The sequence below is a fragment of the Hyla sarda genome, chromosome 7 (assembly GCF_029499605.1).
Source record: "Hyla sarda isolate aHylSar1 chromosome 7, aHylSar1.hap1, whole genome shotgun sequence".
Taxonomy (NCBI): domain Eukaryota; kingdom Metazoa; phylum Chordata; class Amphibia; order Anura; family Hylidae; genus Hyla; species Hyla sarda.
The window spans coordinates 52,628,510-52,649,268 of record NC_079195.1 but is presented as its reverse complement, the minus strand read 5'-3'; the positions used below and the strand labels follow the sequence as shown (position 1 = coordinate 52,649,268).

At 40.6% G+C, this 20,759-nt stretch overlaps 1 protein-coding gene across 1 annotated transcript in view; it reads right to left on the bottom strand.

Moving 5' to 3' along the window:
* DPYSL4 (dihydropyrimidinase like 4) overlaps positions 1-20,759 on the bottom strand; it is a 66,144-nt gene that overhangs the window by 16,716 nt on the left and 28,669 nt on the right. The window contains exons 9-12 of the mRNA XM_056529022.1: positions 16,079-16,235; positions 10,936-11,077; positions 8,566-8,736; positions 7,479-7,658 (exon numbers count right to left, since the gene is read on the bottom strand). Coding sequence (XP_056384997.1) covers positions 7,479-7,658; positions 8,566-8,736; positions 10,936-11,077; positions 16,079-16,235 — 650 coding nt within the window. The remainder of the gene's footprint in view (positions 1-7,478; positions 7,659-8,565; positions 8,737-10,935; positions 11,078-16,078; positions 16,236-20,759) is intronic.

Here is a 20,759-nt window from a genome sequence, read left to right as displayed (position 1 = left end):
TTTCCGCTTGGGGAATTCCGCCTCAAATTAAAGCCCATAGACTTCTATGGAATTCCGCTTCTAATTAAAGCCCATAGACTTCTATGGGATTCCCAACTCCCATTTAGGCTAGGTTCGCACTACAGAATCTCTGGGCAGAATTTCTGCCAGAGATTTAGCTGGTGGCACTAAAACCGCATAGACTACATTGCAGTCCTCATAGATGGCAATGCATTTCTGGGTGGATCATTTGGGAGATCTGCTCAGAAATGCATTGACATCTATGGAGAAGGCAATGCAGTCCGTGCAGTCCTAGTGCCGCCAGCTTGATCTCTGGCAGAAATTCTGCCCAGAAATTTCACAGTGTGAACCCAGCCTTATACTTCTGAATTTATGCTTGCGGAATTCCACAAGCAGAAATTCAGCAGTGTGAATGGGAGTGGGGAATCCCATAGAAGTCTATGGGCTTTAATTTGAGGAAGAATTTCGCAAATGGAAACTCTGCCATGTGAATAGGCCCTAAATCATATTCTTATGGCACTGGCTGTCCAAAAAAAATTAGTGCAATGGCCTTAATGATGCTACAGGTCTCTTTATTCCTGCACATACATGTTATATATGAGGACTGTGACATTAAGGGCAGAACACATTTAAATGTTTCTATCTCTGAGAGTAACGTTAATTCATAGTGATATCCAGAGACTAGTAAAGCTGCAGGGCGTGAGTAACCATCACATCCAATCCATCATGGAGGAAATTGTTTAACCCCTTAAGGACTCAGCCCATTTTGGCTTTAAAATTTTATTTTTACGTTTTGTTTTTTCCTCCTCGCCTTCAAAAATTCATAACTCTTTTACATTTTCATCCACAGACTAGTATGAGGGTTGTTTTTTGCGCAACCAGTTGTCCATTGTAATGCCATGACTCACTTTACCATAAAATGTATGACGCAACCAAAAAAATACTATTTGTGTGGGTAAATTAAAAAGAAAACCAAAATTTAGCAAATTTTGGAAGGTTTCGTCTTCACACCGTATAATTTATGGTAAACATGACGTGTGTTCTTTATTCCTTGTGTCAATATGATTAAAATGATACCCATGATAACATACTTTTCTATTACTGTTGCGCAAAAAAAAAATTGCTAACTCTTTAACCAAATTAGTACCTTTAAAATCCCTCTATTTTGAAGACCTATAACTTTTCCATTTTTTCTGTAAGTAACTGTATGAGGGCTCATTTTTTGCGCCGTGATCTGTACTTTTTATTGTTACCATATTTGCATATATAAAACTTTTAATAGATTTTTTATCATTTTTTTGTGGAATAAAATGTTATAAAAAAAGCAGCAATTTTTTACTTTTACTTTTTTTACAATCATGCTGTTCACCGTACGGTATCATTAACGCTATATTTTAATATTTTGGATACATACGCACGCAGTGATACCAAATATGTTTATGACATTTTTTTTTTACATTTTTTGGGGGTGAAATGTGGAAAATGGGACAATTTAAATTTTTATTGGGGGAGGGGATTTTTCACCTTTTTCAACTTTTTTTTTTTTACACTTTAATAGTCCCCATAGGGGACTATTTATAGCAATCATTCGATTGCTAATACTGTTGAGTGCTATGCATAGGGCATAGCACTGATCGGTGTTATAAGTCTTCTTCTGCTCTGGTCTGCTCAATCTCAGACCAGAGCAGAAGACCCGTGGAAGGCAGCGGAGGCAGGTGAGGGGACCTCCGTCTTCCATTCTGGAAGATCGGATCGCTGCGGCAGCGCTGCAGATGCTGTGATCTGTATTGATCAAGGCATCTGTGAGGTTAATGGCGGACATTACCGGCGGGTCCCAGGCTGAAATCAGCAGCCGGGACCTGCCGCGCATGACCCGAGCATTGCTCCGATGCTCGCGGTCATGTATAGGACATAAATGAACATCCTGGTGTGTTAAGTACCACCGCACCAGGACGTACATTTACGTCCTGCGTCATTAAGGGGTTAAAGGGGATGTGAAATTTCTACAGCTCTAAGGGATCTACAGACAACATCAAGATCTATTACACAATAATGAGAGGCAACTATCCTTAATTAATTATTTATCAATCTATCTCAATCAGAAAGGTTTCACTTCCGCACATAAATAATGGTGGAATAAATGGGCAAGCACTTGATAAAGACTCAGAAGTGAGTGGAAACATTGCAGAACACATTATGATGGAATACATTTGTGCACATTTTTTCACGATTATTGGAGTGCTCCAGTAAAACTTTTTTAATTTTTGTATTCTGATTTCCACCTTAGAGAGTGCTGCTACATCTTGTTGTATATCTATCTATCCTATCTATCTGTCTGGCTGTCTGTTTGTCTATCTATCTCCTATCTATCTCCTATCTATCTACAGTCATGGCTGTAAATGTTGGCACCCTTGAAATTTTTCTAGAAAATAAAGTATTTATTACAGAAAAGGATTGCAGTAACACATGTTTTGCTGTACACGTGTTTATTCCCTTTGTGTGAATTGGAACTAAACCAAAAAAGGGAGGAAAAAAAGCAAATTGGACATAATGTCCACCAAACTACAAAAATGGTCTGGACAAAATTATTGGCACCCTTTCAAAATTGTGGGAAAATAAGATTGTTTCAAGCATGTGATGCTCATTTAAACTCACCTGGGGCCAGTAACAGGTGTGGGCAATATAAAAATCACACCTGAAAGCAGATAAAAAGTCTTTGCAAACTTAGTCTTTGCATTGTGTTTCTGTGTGTGTCACACTAAGCATGGACAACAGAAAGAGGAGAAGAGAACTGTCTGAGGACTTGAGAACCAAAATTGTGGAAAAATATCAACAATCTCATGGTCCATCTCCAGAGATCAAGATTTGCCTTTGTCCACAGTGCGCAACATTATCAAGAAGTTTGCAACCCATGGCCCTGTAGCTAATCTCCCTGGGCGTGGATGGAAGAGAAAAATGTATGAAAGGTGTCAATGCAGAATGGTCCGGATGGAGTATAAGCAGCCCCAAACAAGTTCCAAAGATATTCAAGCTGTCCTGCAGGCTCAGGGAGCATCAGTGTCAGCGCAAACTATCCGTCGGCATTCATGGCGGGAGACCCAGGAGGACCCCACTGCTGACACAGAGACATAAAAAATAATTTTGCCAAAATGAACTTGAGTAAGCCAAAATCCTTCTGGGAAAACGTCTTCTGGACAGATGAGACCAAGATAGAGCTTTTTGGTAAAGCACATCATTCTACTGTTTACCGAAAACGGAATGAGGTCTACAAAGAAAAGGACACAGTACCTACAGTGAAATATGGTGGAGCGTCAGTTATATTTTGGGGTTGTTTTGCTGCCTCTGGCACTGGGTGCCTTGAATGTGTGCAAGGCATCATGAAATCTGAGGATTACCAATGGATTTTGGGTAGCACTGTACAGCCCAGTGACAGAAAGCTGGGTTTGCGTCCGAGATCTTGGGTCTTCCAGCAGGATAATGAGGGAGATTTATCAATTTTGCCTGTTGATAGTTTCTTTTTACCCTTTTTTTTTTCCACTTTGGTTTTCGTGGACATGCACCAAATTTATCATTTGGTGCAAGTCGTTAGTAATTTTGGCTCAGATGTTGAAATCAGCTGTTCACAGCGCCATTTACACAGAATTTACCACCACAGAGGACGCGTATTTTACCCTGTAGAGCAGCCATTTCGGAGTCCCTCCTGCAGTATATCAGCAAGCGACAGGAGTTATTTTCTTTTGTGGGGTTTATAGCCACCATGTGAAATGGATTTTATTTTCAACTTGGGTAGTTTTTTTTTTTTGTGTTACATTAGTGCAGTGGTCTTCAACCCAGGGACCTCCAGATGTTGCAAAACTTCAATTCCCAGCCGTTGGCTGTCCGGGCATGCTGGGAGTTGTAGTTTTGCAACATCTGGAGGTCCGCAGGTTGGAGACCAGTGCTTTACCTTTCCTGAACCTGTGTGGCCATGTCCAATGCTGGCTTAACGGAGGGTGAAGGTTCCTCAGAGACGACTATGTCACAGGATAGTATTGAGCAGCCCTGAAGGCCTTTACATTTTCTGACATTGCTAAGTGTGTTTTCCATGTGCAAAATTTCTTGGCGGGGATTTGCACCAAAAAAACGGGATTTGCGCCAAAATTGCGCCAAAGATTGATTGGCGCAAATGATGAATTACTGACTAAAGTTAAATTCACACACAGGACTGTGTGATTTTGAGAAAGTTGTAAAAATGACAGTGGAGAAGATGCTCCAAACTTTGGCACAAAAAGACACTGCGCCAAAGTATTGCGCCAAAGTTACGTGAAAAAAAACACATAAATCCTTTGATAAGTACCCCCCAATGACCCCAAACATACATCAAAAAGCACCCTGAAATGGATGGCAACAAAGCGCTGGAGAGTTCTGAAGTGGCAGCAATGAGTCCAGATCTAAATCCCATTGAACACCTGTGGAGAGATCTTAAAATTACTGCTGGGAAAAGGCGCCTTCTAATAAGAGAGACCTGGAGCAGTTTGTAAAGGAAGAGTGGTCCAACATTCCGGCTGAGAGGTGTAAGAAGCTTATTGATGGTTATAGGAAGCCACTGATTTCAGTTATTTTTTCCAAAGGGTGTGCAACCAAATATTAAGTTAAGGGTGCCAATAATTTTGTCCAGCCCATTTTTGGAGTTTGGTGACATTATGTCCAATTAGCTTTTTTTCCTCCCTTTTTTGGTTTAGTTCTAATACACACAAAGGGGATAAACATGTGTATAGCAAAGCATGCGTTACTACAATCCTTTTCTGTGAGAAATACTTCATTTTCTTGAAACATTTCTGGGGTGCCAACATTTACGGCCATGATTGTATCTATCTCATATCCAGGGGTCAAGTCCCTGGGGAAAAAATTGCAGGAACTCACCCAAAATTTCCAATTAAAGGGGTACTCCGGTGGAAAACTTTTTTTTTTTTTTTTTTATGAACTGGTGCCAGAAAGTTAAACAGATTTGTAAATTATTTCTATTTAAAAATCTTAATCCTTTCAGTACTTATTAGAAGCTGTATGCAACAGAGGAAATTCTATTCTTTTTGAATTTCTTTTTTGTCTTGTCCACAGTACTCTCTGCTGACAGCTCTGTCCATGTCAGGAACTGTCCAGAGCAGCATAGGTTTGCTATGGAGATTGTCTCCTGCTCTGGACAGTTCCTGATACAGGCATTAGGTGTCAGCAGAGAGTAGTGTGGACAAGACAAAAAAGAAATTCAAAAAGAAAAGAATTTTCTCTGTAGCATACAGCTGCTAATAAGTACTGGAAGGGTAAAGATTTTTTTATAGAAGTCATTTACAAATCTTAAGTAAGTGGAGAAAAGATAAAGGGAGGCACATAACAAAACCACGTGTAGTAATCTAGGGGTGGAAGTCCATATGTGAACAAACAAAACTAAAGTCCACGTATCAGAGGTAATGAACAATGCAATCCATCCAATATAATTAAACTGTAGCCCAGTAGTGGTGCCAGGATCAAAGAAATAGAGAAGCAAATATACGATAAACAAGAAAATGGATCCAGCAACTCACCGCCGAGATGACCGAACAGATGGAGGCACAACGAGGAAGCAGGTGGACAGGTGGATGTTACGGGAGGCTCAGAGGCGACTAACCGGTTTGTTTCGTACAGGTGTACTTCATCCGGCCGTAACATCCACCTGTCCACCTGCTTCCTCGTTGTGCCTCCATCTGTTCGGTCATCTCGGCGGTGAGTTGCTGGATCCATTTTCTTGTTTATCGTATATCATTTACAGATCTGTTTAACTTTCTGACACCAGTTGATTTAAAACAATGTTTTCCACAGGAGTACCCCTTTAAGGGCTGGTCCTGCAGGACTCCTGCTAATGGGAATAGTGTTCCTGCTGTGCAAAAAGTGCAGGAACTCTGTTCCCATGCGTTCCTGCAGGACTTGAGCCCTGATCATATCTATCTATCTATCTCATATCTATCTATCTTTCTTTCTATCTTTTTATCTATCATTGCTTGCTAAACACAGATGGGAAGCCTTAGAAGCCTTAGAAGATAGCAAAACATTTTCAGAAGTCAATATCCTCTGTTCGAAATGTAATTAAGAAATGGCAGTCATCAGGAACAGTGGAAGTTAAAGCAAGATTTGGAAGACCAAGAAAAATATCAGACAGAACAGCTCGCAGGATTGTGAGAAAAACAATTCAAAACCCACGTTTGACTGCACAATCCCTCCAGAAAGATTTGGCAGACACTGGAGTTGTGGTACACTATTCCACTATAAAGAGATACTTATACAAATATGGTCTTCATGGAAGAGTCATAAGAAGAAAACCTCTTCTACGTCCTCACCACAAAAATCAGCATTTGAACTTTGCAAATGAACATATAGACAAGCCTGATGCATTTTGGAAACAAGTGCTGTGGACCGATGAGGTTAAAATTGAACGTTTTGGCCGCAATGAGCAAAGGTACGTTTGGAGAAGAAGGGGAACAGAATTTAATGAAAAGAACCTCTGTCCAACTGTTAAGCATGGGGGTGGATCAATCATGCTTTGGGGTTGTATTGCAGCCAGTGGCACAGGGAACATCTCACGAGTAGAAGGGAAAATTGATTAAATAAAATTTCAGCAAATTTTGGATGCTAACTTGATGCCATCTGTGAAAAAGCTGAAGTTAAAGAGAGGATGGCTTCTACAAATGGATAATGATCCTAAACACACCTCAAAATCCATGGGGGATTATATCAAGAGGCGTAAACTGAAGGTTTTGCCATAGCCTTCACAATCTCCTGACCTCAACATAATTGAAAATCTATGGATAGACCTTAAAAGAGCAGTGTGTGACAGACAGCCCAGAAATCTCAAAGAACTGGAAGACTTTTGTAAGGAAGAATGGGCAAAGATACTTCAAACAAGAACTGAAAGACTCTTGGCTGGCTACAAAAAGTGTTTACAAGCTGTGATACTTGCCAAAGGGGGCCGTACAAGATATTAACTCTGCAGGGTGCCCAAACTTTTGCAGGCGCCATTTTTTTGTTTTCTGTTATTTTGAAAGTGTAAATGATGGAAATAAAATCTAACTTTTGTTGACATATTATAAGAATGTCTAATCTGTAATTTGATGCCTTTTGAAGATTTTTCCATTTTTCCTTGGCTTCTTTATGCACATTAATACAAATTTTTACCTGGGGTGCCCAAACTTTTGATCCTCACTGTATATTTAGCTGCAAATCCAAATTTGACCCTCCCCCTCAATACAGGCCTCTTTGTTGCCCATAGCAACCAATCACAGCTCAGCTTTCATTTCTCACATGGCTCTGGTAAAATGAAAGCTGCCTTCTGATTGGTTGCTATAGGCAACACAGAATCTTTTTTTTTTTTAAACAGTGTGATGAATCCCTGTTTCCCTGATTTACCTAACCCTCTATTCTGTTAATAATAAAAGTCCATGCATGATATAAGTAGAGTACACGTCACTCACCCTGGTCCTGGCCTTAATTCTTTTGTATACAAAGTCAGGGAAGGTTTTCCTAGGAATGAAGCGTCCGGATCCTTGGCTCACATGGAGAGTTTCGTTCTCTAGTATGATTCGTCCCTGACTGATGACCAGTTCTGGGGCTCCATGACACTCCAGGCCCTCAAATATATTCAGCTCCACTGCCTGATAGAGAGATTAGTATGTGCAGTTTACAGACACTGGTAATGGTACAATGCCACAGGCTCCTTCAAAACGTTCTTTAACTGTATATAAAAATGCATTTAAACATGCTAGTATTTTTTATATATTTATATCTTAAAGGTTGGAATCACACATGCAGTATCTGTTGCAGTTTCTGTAGCCAAGGATAAAATTCAGTATATTTAACTGCTTCTTACCAGGTTATGGGTCTTGGCTGAAATGATTTTAACAGTTTTGAGATTTCAGCTAACTAGGTCAGTAATTAGGTAACCAGGGGTACTCCGGAGAACTAAATCCATAGTCCATCCTTAAACTCTCATCAACCAATTTAATTGTCTAAATATCATTCATCAGCTATACAGTACATAGCATTTTCTCCTCTTTGGTAGTCACTTATATCATCCAGCCCTTTCCAAATCCCTCTCTGAAAGCAGCCCCCACCCTCCTGAAAGAGACAGACTACATGGTTTCAGTCTTGCACTGAGAAGTTATGTTCTCTTTAGTGCAGGGCTTGCAGGGCAGAGCTGCAATGATTGCTGGGAGATGTAGGCAAGGAAAGACAAGGATAGCAAAGAATATTAATAAGCCAAAAAAGACAAAAGGGGCCCACATAAGCAATGCATTTCAGGCAGGATGGTTTACAGGGAAATGTAGTGTGGTAGTTTGGAGCTATATATATATATATATATATATATATATATATATATATATATATATATATACTTCCCTGGAGTACCCCTTTAACTTCATAGTCTCATTAACTTCCGCTGTGTGAATGGGACAGCAGAATCTCATTGCACATAATGTTACCCGGTGACAAGATAATCAAAGAAATGACAAAGCCACATAGAATATAGACAAAAATTCTGTATATTTAACTGTTACTTACCAGGTTATGGGTCTTGGCTGAAATGATTTTTACAGTTTTGGGATTCCAGATAACTAGGTCAGCGTCTGAGCCGGTGGCAATCCTTCCCTTCCGAGGATACAAGTTAAAAATCTTGGCTGCGTTCGTGCTGGTGACGGCAACAAATTCATTCTCATCCATTTTACCCGGATTCTGAAATTAGGATGAAATCTAGAAGTATAAGTCAGTCTAGTAGAAGCCTATTGATAAAATGTTCCACTTTATTCAACCTTTACCTTATTACCTCTACTTGGATATTTTTTCTTTCTTTTTTTTTTTCTCTCTTTCTTTAGATCAAATTTTATAAAGCTGGATGCTTTTTTTCTATTAAGATGCTAAAATTGCCAATTTTTTCACGGTGTTAGGCTATGTTCGCACACAAAAGGTTATTTGTAAATTTTTTTGCTTATTTTTTTGACTCGATAGTGAAAGGGTTATTTGCGCGCACATACATTTAATTTTACATCGAATATTATAGCCGTAACATTAAGGGGCATGTCCTTTTTTTTTGACCATTTATGACAGTGTTTCCCAACCAGGGTGCCTCCAGCTGTTGCAAAACTACAACTCCTAGCATGCGCGGACAGCCAAAGGGAGTAGTAGTACTTGCAGATAAGAACAGATCACAGCGGGTATCACTACTGACATCTGCTGTGATCGTCCTGTCTATAGCAGAGATGGAGCGGCTGTATACAGCGCTCGCATCCCTGCTCTGCACTATACTCCGGGCCGGCCACTCACTCATTCATCTTTTCCTCAGAGCTGTGATTGGCTGCAACCATCCGGCCAATCACAGCTCTGGGCGGTAAATATGAATGAGTAATATGAATTTCTATTGACATCATTGGCCGGAGTATAGTGCGGAGAGGCGAGCAATGTATAGACCCGCTCACATCTCTGCTATATTATGGACGATCGCATCGGGTGTCAGGACTGAGACCCGGGGCGATATGTCTATAGTACAGGTACTACCACTCCCATCATGGGACAGTCTGTTCCATGCTGGGAGTAGTAGTACTACATAAAAAAAATGTAAACATTTTGAAAAAAAAGTGAAACACACACACTTTATAAAAAAAAAAAAAAAAAAGGGTTATAAAATATATACATTGCGTTTAATAAAACATTTTCCATCACTGCTGCATCCTTTTTTTTTTGGTACCCAACTAATTTTGGGTACCAAAAAAAACTGACAAGGTGCAATTTCCACACAAATGAAAAAAACGCAGGAAAAAACACCAGAAAAAACACCAAAGAAACGCATGATGACGTACATTGCACTGGTGATTTTTCAGGCGTTTTTTTAATCCCCAAAAACGCAGGACAAAAAACCAAGTGGAGACTTAGCCTAAGCTGGTGAAAAAAGGAGCCAAAAAAATGCTAAAGAAATACTAAAAAAATGTCTCATAAATGATGTGTGAACATAGCCGTAGAATGTGGACATTCTCTTTAAACTCTTTAAATACTTATAAATATATCCTAAAGGTCTTTTTCAATTTTGGTAAGTTAGATTAGCTTTTTTATGTTTATAGACTTATATGTTTGTCCAGCTCCTACAGCCATACTACAATATGGCAGAGCAATAAGTGCTCCTATTGCTTTGCCATATAGTGGTATGTCTATAAGGGGAGATTTATCAAAACCTGTCCAGAGGAAAAGTTACCCAGTTGCCCATAGCAACCAATCAGGTTACTTCTTTCATTTTGCAGAGGCCTTGTTAAAAATGAAAGAAGCGATCTGATTGGTTGCTATGGGCAACTCAGCAACTTTTCCTCTGGACAGGTTTTGATAAATCTTCCCCTAGGAGCTGGCCAAACGTAACAGTAAATTTGCCTGGTGCTGGGTGCTCAAATCTATGGCACTAAACCAAAGAAATCTCCATGTGGACATTCCGCAGACTGCGGGCATCGGCATAATATGCCGGCACTAGGACCGCACGGGAATGCAATGTCTCATAGACGGCAATGCATTCCATGCGGAGTCCGCAGAAAAAATGGACAGGTTCATTCTTTCTGCGGATACGGAAATCGGAATTTCCGTGCCAAAAACATCTGGCATGGAAATTCCGCCATGTGCACCGTGCAGCAGAATCCCATTGAATACAATGGGACTCTGCTGCTGCGGAATCTCCATGCAGAATTTCAATGCGGAATCCCTCACGAAAATTCAGAGGTGTGAATAAAGCCTTACATTTACTCTACTACGAACTATGATAGTGGGGAACAATTGTATTGTCTTCTAAACCATGGTTGATACCCTCTTGACATTAGGGCCCCTGGTATATGTCAAAGTGGAAAAATAGAACCTACTGCTATGTGTCCTGAAATATATAAAAGCTCATTGCATCCTTACCACACATTTCTCCCATATAATGGACATTCTTTCTTCTACTCCATTTGTCCCCTCAGGTATTAATGTGAAGTTATCTTTCCCGACAGCTTTCTGTGCTGTGGTGAAGGTGCAGTGGGCGCTGCCAGTTACCTGAAGGTCTGAACTGTAGGGAAACAGTCAAATATCAACCTAGGTGAATACGTAGCAGGTCAAAGAGAAAATAAAAATCTTACCATTGTAATAAATTGCTGGATTTATCATGTTTTATTTTATTTTGGGCGTTCTTTGGAAAACTGCCACTGCAGTTATTGAGCTAAAGCCAGTAGTGTATTAAAAAGGAATGGAAATATACAGTGGGCCAAAAAAGTATTTAGTCAGCCACCAATTGTGCAAGTTCTCCAACTTAAAAAGATGGGAGGTCTGTAATTTTCATCATAGGTATACCTCAACTATGAGAGACATAATGAGAAAACAAAATCCATAAAATCACATTGTCTGATTATTAAATAATTTATTTGCAAATTATAATGGAAAATAAGTATTTGGTCAATAATAAAAGTTCATGTCAATACTTTGTTATATAACCTTTGTTGGCAATGACAGAGTACAAACATTTTCTGTAAGTCTTCACAAGGTTTTCACACACTATTGTTGGTATTTTGGCCCATTCCTCCATGCAGATCTCCTCTAACAGTGATGTTTTGGTGCTGGGCAACACGGACTTTCGACTCCCTCCAAAGGTTTTCCATGGGGTTTAGATCGGAAGACTGGCTAGGCCACTCCAGGACCTTGAAATGCTTCTTTCGAAGCTACTCCTTCGTTGCCCGGGCGGGGTGTGTTTGGGATCATTGTCATGCTGAAAGACCCAGCCATGTTTCATCTTCAAAGCCCTTGCTAATGGAAGGAGGTTTTTACTCAAAATCTCACGATACATGGCCCCGTTCATTCTTTCCTTTACACAAATCAGTTGTCCTGGTCCCTTAGCAGAAAAACAGCCCCAAAGCATGATGTTTCCACCCCCCATGCTTCACAGTAGGTATGGTGTTCTTTGGATTCAACTCATCATTCTTTCTCCTCCAAACATGACGAGTTTAGTTTTTACCAAATAGTTCTACTTTGGTTTCATCTGACCATATGACATTCTTCCAATACTCTTCTGGATCATCCAAATGCTCTCTAGCAAACTTCAGACAGGCCCAGACATGTACTGGCTTAAGCAAGGGGACATGTCTGGCACTGCAGGATTTGAGTCCCTGGCGGCGTAGTGTGTTACTGATGGTAGCCTTTGTTACTTTTGTCCCAGCTCTCTGCAGGTCATTCACTAGGTCTCCCCGTGCGGTTCTGGGATTTTTGCTCACCGTTCTTGTGATCATTTTGACACCATGGGGTGAGATCTTACGTGGAGCCCCAGATCGAGGAAGATTATCAGTGGCCTTGTATGTCTTTAATTTTCTTATAATTGCTCCCACAGTTGATTTCTTCAGACCAAGCTGCTTGCCAATTGCAGATTCAGTCTTCCCAGCCTGGTGCAGGTCTACAATTTTGTTTCTGGTGTCCTTCGACAGCTCTTTGGTCTTGCCCATAGTGGAGTTTGGAGTGTGACTGTTTGAGGTTGTGGACAGGTGTCTTTTATACTGATAACAAGTTCAAACAGGAGCCATTAATACAGGTAATGAGTGGAGGACAGAGGAGACTCTTAAAGAAGAAATTATCGGTCTGCGAGAGCCAGAAATCTTGCTTATTTGTAGGTGACCAAATACATATTTTCCACCATAATTGGCATATAAATTCTTGAAAAATCAGACAATGTGATTTTATGGAATTTTTTTTCTCATTATGTCTCTCATAGTTGAGGTATACCTATGATGAAAATTACAGGCCTCTCTCATCTTTTTAAGTTGGTTAGGGTGAACGTGCACAATTGGTGGCTGACTAAATACTTTTTTGCCCCACTGTAAAGGAAAGACTTCTACGTCTCATTCCTGCTGGATCCACAATTATGCAAAGTAAGAAGCGTCTGCTGATGTTAACCAGATCACAGAGTACCCCACTCTCCTTTAACTCAAAATATCCTAATAGTGTATCTAAAAAAGCCAGTTTTTCCTAACCCCTTTCCTAATGCCCAGCTCAAGGCTACTTCTTTGAGACTCTTTAAAACACTCACCCTCCACTTCATTGCTGCCTGTGTACACCAAAACTGAAGACAATTTGGAAAAGCTTTGGGGGAATGGTGGAAGTATTGAAGAAAGGCCTAGCAGGGGGCCTTCATGTGACATTCAGTAGACTATCAGGAGTATGATATTTCTCACCATTGCTCTAAAAGAACATTGTGCTGCTACTACTAAGACAATAAAACACCCTCTATTGAAGTGAAATTCTCCCAGATACTCAGGAGAAACTCTCTTGTGCCAATTGTCTGGATAAGACCTTTGTCTTAGAAGGACTGCATTAAGCCCCCACTGTAAGACATTTATATAATGCACCTGCAGTGGAACATTCATTCACTATTAATCGATATCCCTACCACTACATCAGTGCATTGAACCACACTATAAAAGGAATAACTCTGCATCACCTTGAAATAAGCAGATAGACAAAGCTCCTAGCTAAGGATATCTGCCAAGAACAGCTGTTCTTATTATCAGGTTGGATAGAAATTTGCATAGGCTTTTCCATAAAATATTCACAGTTTCTGGGCTGCTGTAAGGGATTCATTAAAGGCGCCTTTCCTATATTACTAATAGTTTTACATAGTTACATAATTAAATAGTTTATATGGTTGAAGAAAAGAGCCATGTCCATCAAGTTCAACCTAAAAACCTACTGTGTTGATCTAGAGGAAAGCAGAAACCCCCCATGAGGCTGATGCCAATTGCCCCATAAAAGAGGAAACATTCCTTCCCGATCCCAATATGGCACCAGAATAAATCCCTGGATCAGTTTCTATCCACATAAATCTAGTATCCATAACCCGTAATGTTATATTTTCCCCAGTACAACATCCAGGCCCCCCCTTGACTATTTATTGAGCGTTTATTGAGTCAGACATCACAATATCATGTGGCAGAGCGTTCCACAGTCTCACTGCTCTTACAGTAAAGAATCTCTGTCTGTAATTATGGTGAAACCTTCTTTCCTCTAGACACAGAGGATGCCCCATTGTCATGGTTACTGGCCAAGGTATAAAAAGATCAGTGCCTCACCCAGCACTCTTGTCTGTCTCGCTAAGTCCGCATTTGGTCGGTTTATTGCCTATATCCAGATACAGACCTTCTGAAGGAGAGCGCCATAGAAGACACCTTTTTTCGGGAGAATATCTCTCCCCCATTTGCTACTATTCAAGACCGTCCTCTGCCAGACGAGAACGGGACCGGTGCACAGTCAGTGGTAACAAGTCTCCTATTGTGTTGTGCTCATAGCATAACACCAGTAGGCGAGCAAACCTTTTCCTATATTTCATATACCATCTCCTAAAATTGGTCTTTCTCTGTCTTTTATTTTTCAAAACTGCTATATTTGCATATATAAAACTTTTAATACATTTTTATTAATTTTTTTGGAATAAAATGTTATAAAAAAGCAGCAATTTTGGACTTTTAAAAATTTTTTTTTAATGTTTACGCCGTTCACCGTACAGTATCATTAACATTATATTTTTTAATAGTTCGGATATTCACGCATGCGGGAATATCAAATATGTTTATAAGAAAAAAATGTTAACACTTTTTGGGGGTGAAATGGGGAAAATGGGACAATTTACATTTTTATTGGGGGAGGGGTTTTTCAAATTTTTTTTTACTTAAAAAAAAACTTTTTTTACTTTTATTTTTACACTTTAATAGTCCCCATAGGGGACTATTTATAGCAATCATTCAATTGTTAATACTGTTCAGTGCTATGCATTGGGCATGATCAGGGTTATCGGTTATCTTCTGCTTTGGTCTGCTTGATCTCAGACCAGGACAGAAGACCTGTGGAAGGCAGCGAAGGCAGGTGAGGGGACCTCCATCTGCCATTCTGGATGATCGGATCGCCACGGCACCTCCACTTTTTGGGGGTGAAACGGGGAAAATGGGACAATTTACATTTTTATTGGGGGAGGGGATTTTTCAAATTTTTTTTCTTTTTCTTTTTACACTTTATATGTCCCCATAGGGGACTATTTATAGCAATCATTCAATTGCTAATACTGTTCAGTGCTATGCATAGGGCATTGAACTGATCAGTGTTATCGGTCATCTACTGCTCTGGTCTGCTCGATCTCAGACCAGAGCAAAAGACCCATGGAAGGCAGCGGAGGCAGGTGAGGGGACCTCTGTCTGCCGTTCTGGATGATCAGATCGCCACGGCAGCTGCGGGTGATCCCATCATCCATTTTAGTGACCGCACCGCCGCAGATGCCATGATCTGTATTGATCAGGGCATCTGAGGGGTTACTGGCGGACATTTGCACGATCGAGGATGTCGGCCATTACCGGCGGGTCCCTGGCTGCTATCAGCATGACCCGAGCATCGCTCCAATACTGGCGGTTATGTATAGGACGTAAATGTACTTCCTGGCGTGTTAAGTACCACCTCACCAGGACGTACATTTACGTCCTGCGTCGATAAGGGTTTAAAGGGTTAATCCGCTAAAAAACATTCTTTTTTTTATCAACTGGTGCCAGAAAGTTAAACATATTTGTAAATTACTTCTATTTAAAAATTGTAATCCTTTCAGTACTTATCGGCTGCTGTATGCTCCAGAGGAAGTCCTTTTCTTTTTAAATTTCCTTTCAGTCTGACCACAGTGCTCTCTGCTGACACCTCTGTCCATTTTATGAACTGTCCAGAGTAGGAGAAAATCCCCATAGCAAACCTATCCTGCTCTGGACAGTTCCTGACATGGACAGAGGTGTCAGCAGAGAGCACTGTGGTCAGAGAGAAAGGAATTTTAAAAAAGAAAAGAATTTCCAGTGGAGCATACAGCAGCTGATAAGTACTGGAAGTATTAAGATTTTTATATAGAAGTAATTTACAAATCTGTTTAACTTTCTGGCATCAGTTGTTTAAAAAAAAATGTTTTCCAGCGGAGTACCCCTTTAACCTGTACAACCAAATGGCAATATATATGCAGCATCTCAATGAGCCAAGCATGGCAGAATTAGAGCAGACTTTTACTTACCAGGATAGTAAAGAGCTGAGATACTCGGGAGTTGTAGGGTCAGGATTGATAGGTGGTGAAGTAACGAAAGCTGCAGCTTTTGCCCAGTTTTTGCTCCAGTAGTGGGAGCCATCGGTGCCCATACCAGCTGTTATTGTCTCCCCATACACCACTGTGCCTATAAAAGCAAATAAAAACAGTGAAGATCTCACTACAGTCGCTGCAAGTCCTCCTTGGCATAATACATGGGCAGATGTTTCCTTACTAGGTCTAACACATTAAAGGGGTTATCCAGGAAAAAACTTTATATATATATATATATATATATATATATATATATATATATATATACACATCCACTGGCTCCAGAAAGTTAAACAGATTTGTAAATTACTTCTATAAAAAAATCTTAATCCTTTCAGTACTTATGAGCTTCTGAAGTTAAGGTTGTTCTTTTCTGTCTAAGTGCTCTCTGATGACACGTGTCTCGGGAACCGCCCAGTTTAGAAGAGGTTTGCTATGGGGATTTGGTTCTAAACTGGGCGGTTCCCAAAACAGGTGTCATCAGAGAGCACTTAGACAGAAAAGAACAACCTTAACTTCAGAAGCTCATAAGTACTGAAAGGATTAAGATTTTTTTAATAGAAGTAATTTACAAATCTGTTTAACTTTCTGGAACCAGTTGATATATATAAAAAAAAGTTTTTTTCCTGGATAACCCCTTTAAGATCACTCCAATGTGGATGGCATAAAGGGTTTGCTAGAACTCCGCTTTGGCCATCTGTTGGACAGTAAGGGGTTGTCTAGTTGGATCAATACCTTGTTTTTATATAGAGCTTCTGATAATAAGCTGGTCACAGGGTAGTGGCATCCAAACTGTGCCCCCACAGACGGAATAAAGCATAAGACCAATGTTTTCCAAACAATGTGTCTCCAGCTGTTACAAAACTTCAACTCCCAGCATGCCAACAAAATGCCAAGATGTTTTAGCCTTGCCCCTGGGCCCATACCGGACCTCCCAAAATTGCCCAGATCTTGCCCAAACCCTTCTTTTAGTGCAGTGTTTCCCAAAAAGGGTGCCTCCAGCTGTTGCAAAACTACATCACCCAGCATGCCCAGACAGCATTTTCCCCATGAATTTGCCTAAATTGCAGCAAAAATAGCGCTACTTCACAGCGATTTGTGCAATTTTTCACATAAATCACAGCGAAATTGCAGAATGAAGTATCAAAAATGCTAAAGAAAAAGACAAAAGTCTTAAAGGGGTACTCCGGTGGAAAACTTTTTTTTTTTTTTAAATGAACTGGTGCTAGAAAGTTAAACAGTTTTGTAAATGACTTCTATTAAAAAAAATCTTAATCCTTTCATTACTTTTTAGCAGCTGTATGCTACAGAGGAAAATCTTTATTTTTTTAATTTCTTTTTTGTGTTGTCCACAGTGCTCTCTGCTGACACCTGATGCCCATATCAGGAACTGTCCAGAGCAGGAGAAAATCCCTATAGCAAACCTATGCTACTCTGGACATTCCCTGACACGGACAGAGGTGTCAGCAGAGAGCACTGTGGACAAGACAATAAAGAAATTTGCATACAGCTGCTAAAAAGTACTAAAAGGATTAAGATTTTTTTTAATAGAAGTCATTTACAAATATGCTTAACTTTCTGGCACCAGTTCATTTAAAAAAAAATAAAAAAATAAAAGTTTTCCACCGGAGTACCACTTTTACCACTAGACCGTAGCTTCCACATAAAAGGAATATATAAATATGCTAAAGCTATGGTTTAGTGGTTCAGACAGTTGCCTGGTATGTGGAAGGACCTGTGTTTGAATCCAACTTCTTTTGGTACATGGTGGTTGAGGACCCTGTTATAAGTTTTGCTCTGGGGCCAAGGGGCTTAAAGGGGTATTCCATAGAAAACATTTTTTTTTTGAATGAACTGGTGGCAGAAAGTTAAATTTGTAAATTACTTTTATAAAAAAAAATCTTGATCCTTCCAGTACATATCAGCTGCTGTATGCTCCAGAGGAAGTTGTGTAGTTCTTTTCAATCTGACCACAATGCTCTCTGCTGCCACCTCTGTATGTGTCAGGAACTGGCCAGAGCAGGAGAGGTTTGCTAGGGGGATTTGCCCCTACTTTGGACAGTTCCTGTCACAGACAGAGGTCTCAGCAGAGAGCACTGTGGTCAGACTGGAAAGAACTACACAACTTCCTCTGGAGCATACAGCAGCTGATAAGTACTGGAAGGATCAAGATTTTTTTAAATAAAAGTAGTTTACAAATCTACCTTTCTGGCACCAGTTGATTAAATTGGGTTTCCTCTGCAGTTCCCCTTTAAAGAAATACTTCTGGTTCCTAGGAACTGATAGACCATAATATCCCAATAGACCAAAATCTTAATTTCATCTAATGTGGAATAAGCCGCTGCCAGGGCACTGGAGGCATCTTGGCACCTATTACTTGTCATTTATTCCGGAGTGAAATTAAACATGATTGAAAGATTTCCTCATCATAAAATAATAGAATCCTAATATACTGCGACCATCGAGAAACAAATGATGATAGAAAAGAATAGAAACATCCTTTGCCGAGTGACAATGTAGTCATTGTTGTAAAGCCCAGGATAGCCTAAGGATGCAGCAGCAGTGGCAGCGCGCCAGTGAATAAATGATGGCTTCTTGAATAAATGACCTCATTTTTATTTCTGTAATAGACCCGGATTCTGCTCGGTTATAATCCATATACTAGGTTTTTGGAGGCTACATGACATTCAAAAGCTATAATCCGATCGAGAAGGAAAATGCATAAGAATTGGGCAGTGACCCCGTGAAAAAAAGGGGGGGGGGGAGCGTGTTAGGGACCCCAATTTATTATTCAGAGTTCAAAATCAGAGTCTGTATCTTCCTGGAGGAGTCAACATGTATGTGTATTACTTAGGAACGGTGTAATTCTCCATTTCCCCTGTGGTGGTGCTGTAGGGACACAAAACACCTGCTGCCGGGATCCCCTGCATATTACAGCTAATCTCTGGGGACGTTAGACAACTAGGGATCCTTCTTAATTAAAAGGAAAATAGTATGTAGATTTCCCTTTTAAATATGTTGAAAAGGAGGACATTAATGGGGTACTCTGCCCCTAAACATCTTATCCCCTAACGTGAGGATAGGGGATAAGGTGTTCGATCACAGGGGTCTGGCCGCTGGGAACCCAAGCGATCTCTGGAGCGCCACCCCAGTCATCTGGGGTACAGAGCGAACTCCGTGACATAACGAACATGGAAGTCCCAGGTTTCCGTGTTGAGAATGCTGAACACCGCGCCGGCCCGGAGTTGGTTCTGGAGTTCAGTTTGCCGGAATTCCACTCAAAATTTTTTTACATGATGGCATTTACCCCTGTGTTTCTAAAGGAATTAAGTAATGTAATAGACAGATCCCTATTTTTAATATTCAGGGACTCTATAGTAACAGGGACTGTTCCTCCGGACTGGCGCATTTAAAAAGGGTCAAAAGGTGACCTCGGGAATTATAGGCCTGTTAGTTTAACCTCCGTTGTATGTAAATTGTTTGAGGGTTTTCTAAGAGATGCTATTTTGGAATATCTTGATAAAAATAAATATATGACCCCATATCAGAAGGGATTTATGAGGGATCGGTCCTGTCAAATTAACCTGTTCAGCTTTTATGAGGAGGTGAGCTCCAGACTGGACCTGGGGCAATCGCTGGATGTCGTATATCTGGATTTTTCCCAAACAGACATATAGCCTATATATCTAGCCCCCCAGCGCATTTATAATATGCATCCTGCAGCACATTAATAAAGATATGACCCCCACCGGCGCATTTATATATATATACCCCCATCAGCGCATTAATAAATATATACCCCCCCCCCCCCCGCAGCACATGTATAAATATATACCCCCCGCAGCGCAAGTATAATGTGCCCCCCACAGCGCAAGTATAATGTACCCTCCCAGCGCAGCCATCTATATACATATGTAATCGCAGCGCTATATGTGAAAAGCATTCTAGCAGCAGCATCGGCCGCCCATTGCTGCTGATAGAAATACTTTTCATACATAGCGCTGCGGCTGCATATGTATATAGATGGCTGCTGACACTATGCACTGCTAATAGAAATACTTTTCATTCATAGCGCTGCAGGGGTATATGTATATAGATGCGCTGGGGAGTGCAGACATATAGGGTTATCTGCCCCCCACAGAGCATCTATATACCTATGCCGCCGAAGCGCTATGTATCGGGCTGGCCGATGCTGCTGCTAGAATGCTTTTCACATATAGCGCTGCGGTGACATATGTATATAGATGGCTGCGCTGCAAAGGTACATTATACTTGCGCTGTGGGGGGCACATTATATATGCGCTGCGGGGGGTATATTTTTTATTAATGTGCCGGTGGGGGGGTATATATTTATTAATGCGCCAGGGGGGTATATATGTATAAATGCGCAGGTGGGGGTCATATCTTTAAATGCGCTGCAGGAGGCATATTAAAAATGCGCTGGGGGGCTAGATATATAGGTTATATGTCTAACCCCCCCCCCGCATCGCTATATATATCTTGCCCCCACAGCGCTTTTAATATAGATATGGCCCCCTGCTACTCACAATGCTCATTTTTAAATCTCCAGCTGAGAGCCCTGATTGGCTCCTTGGTACCGGCCAATCAGGGCTTCCCG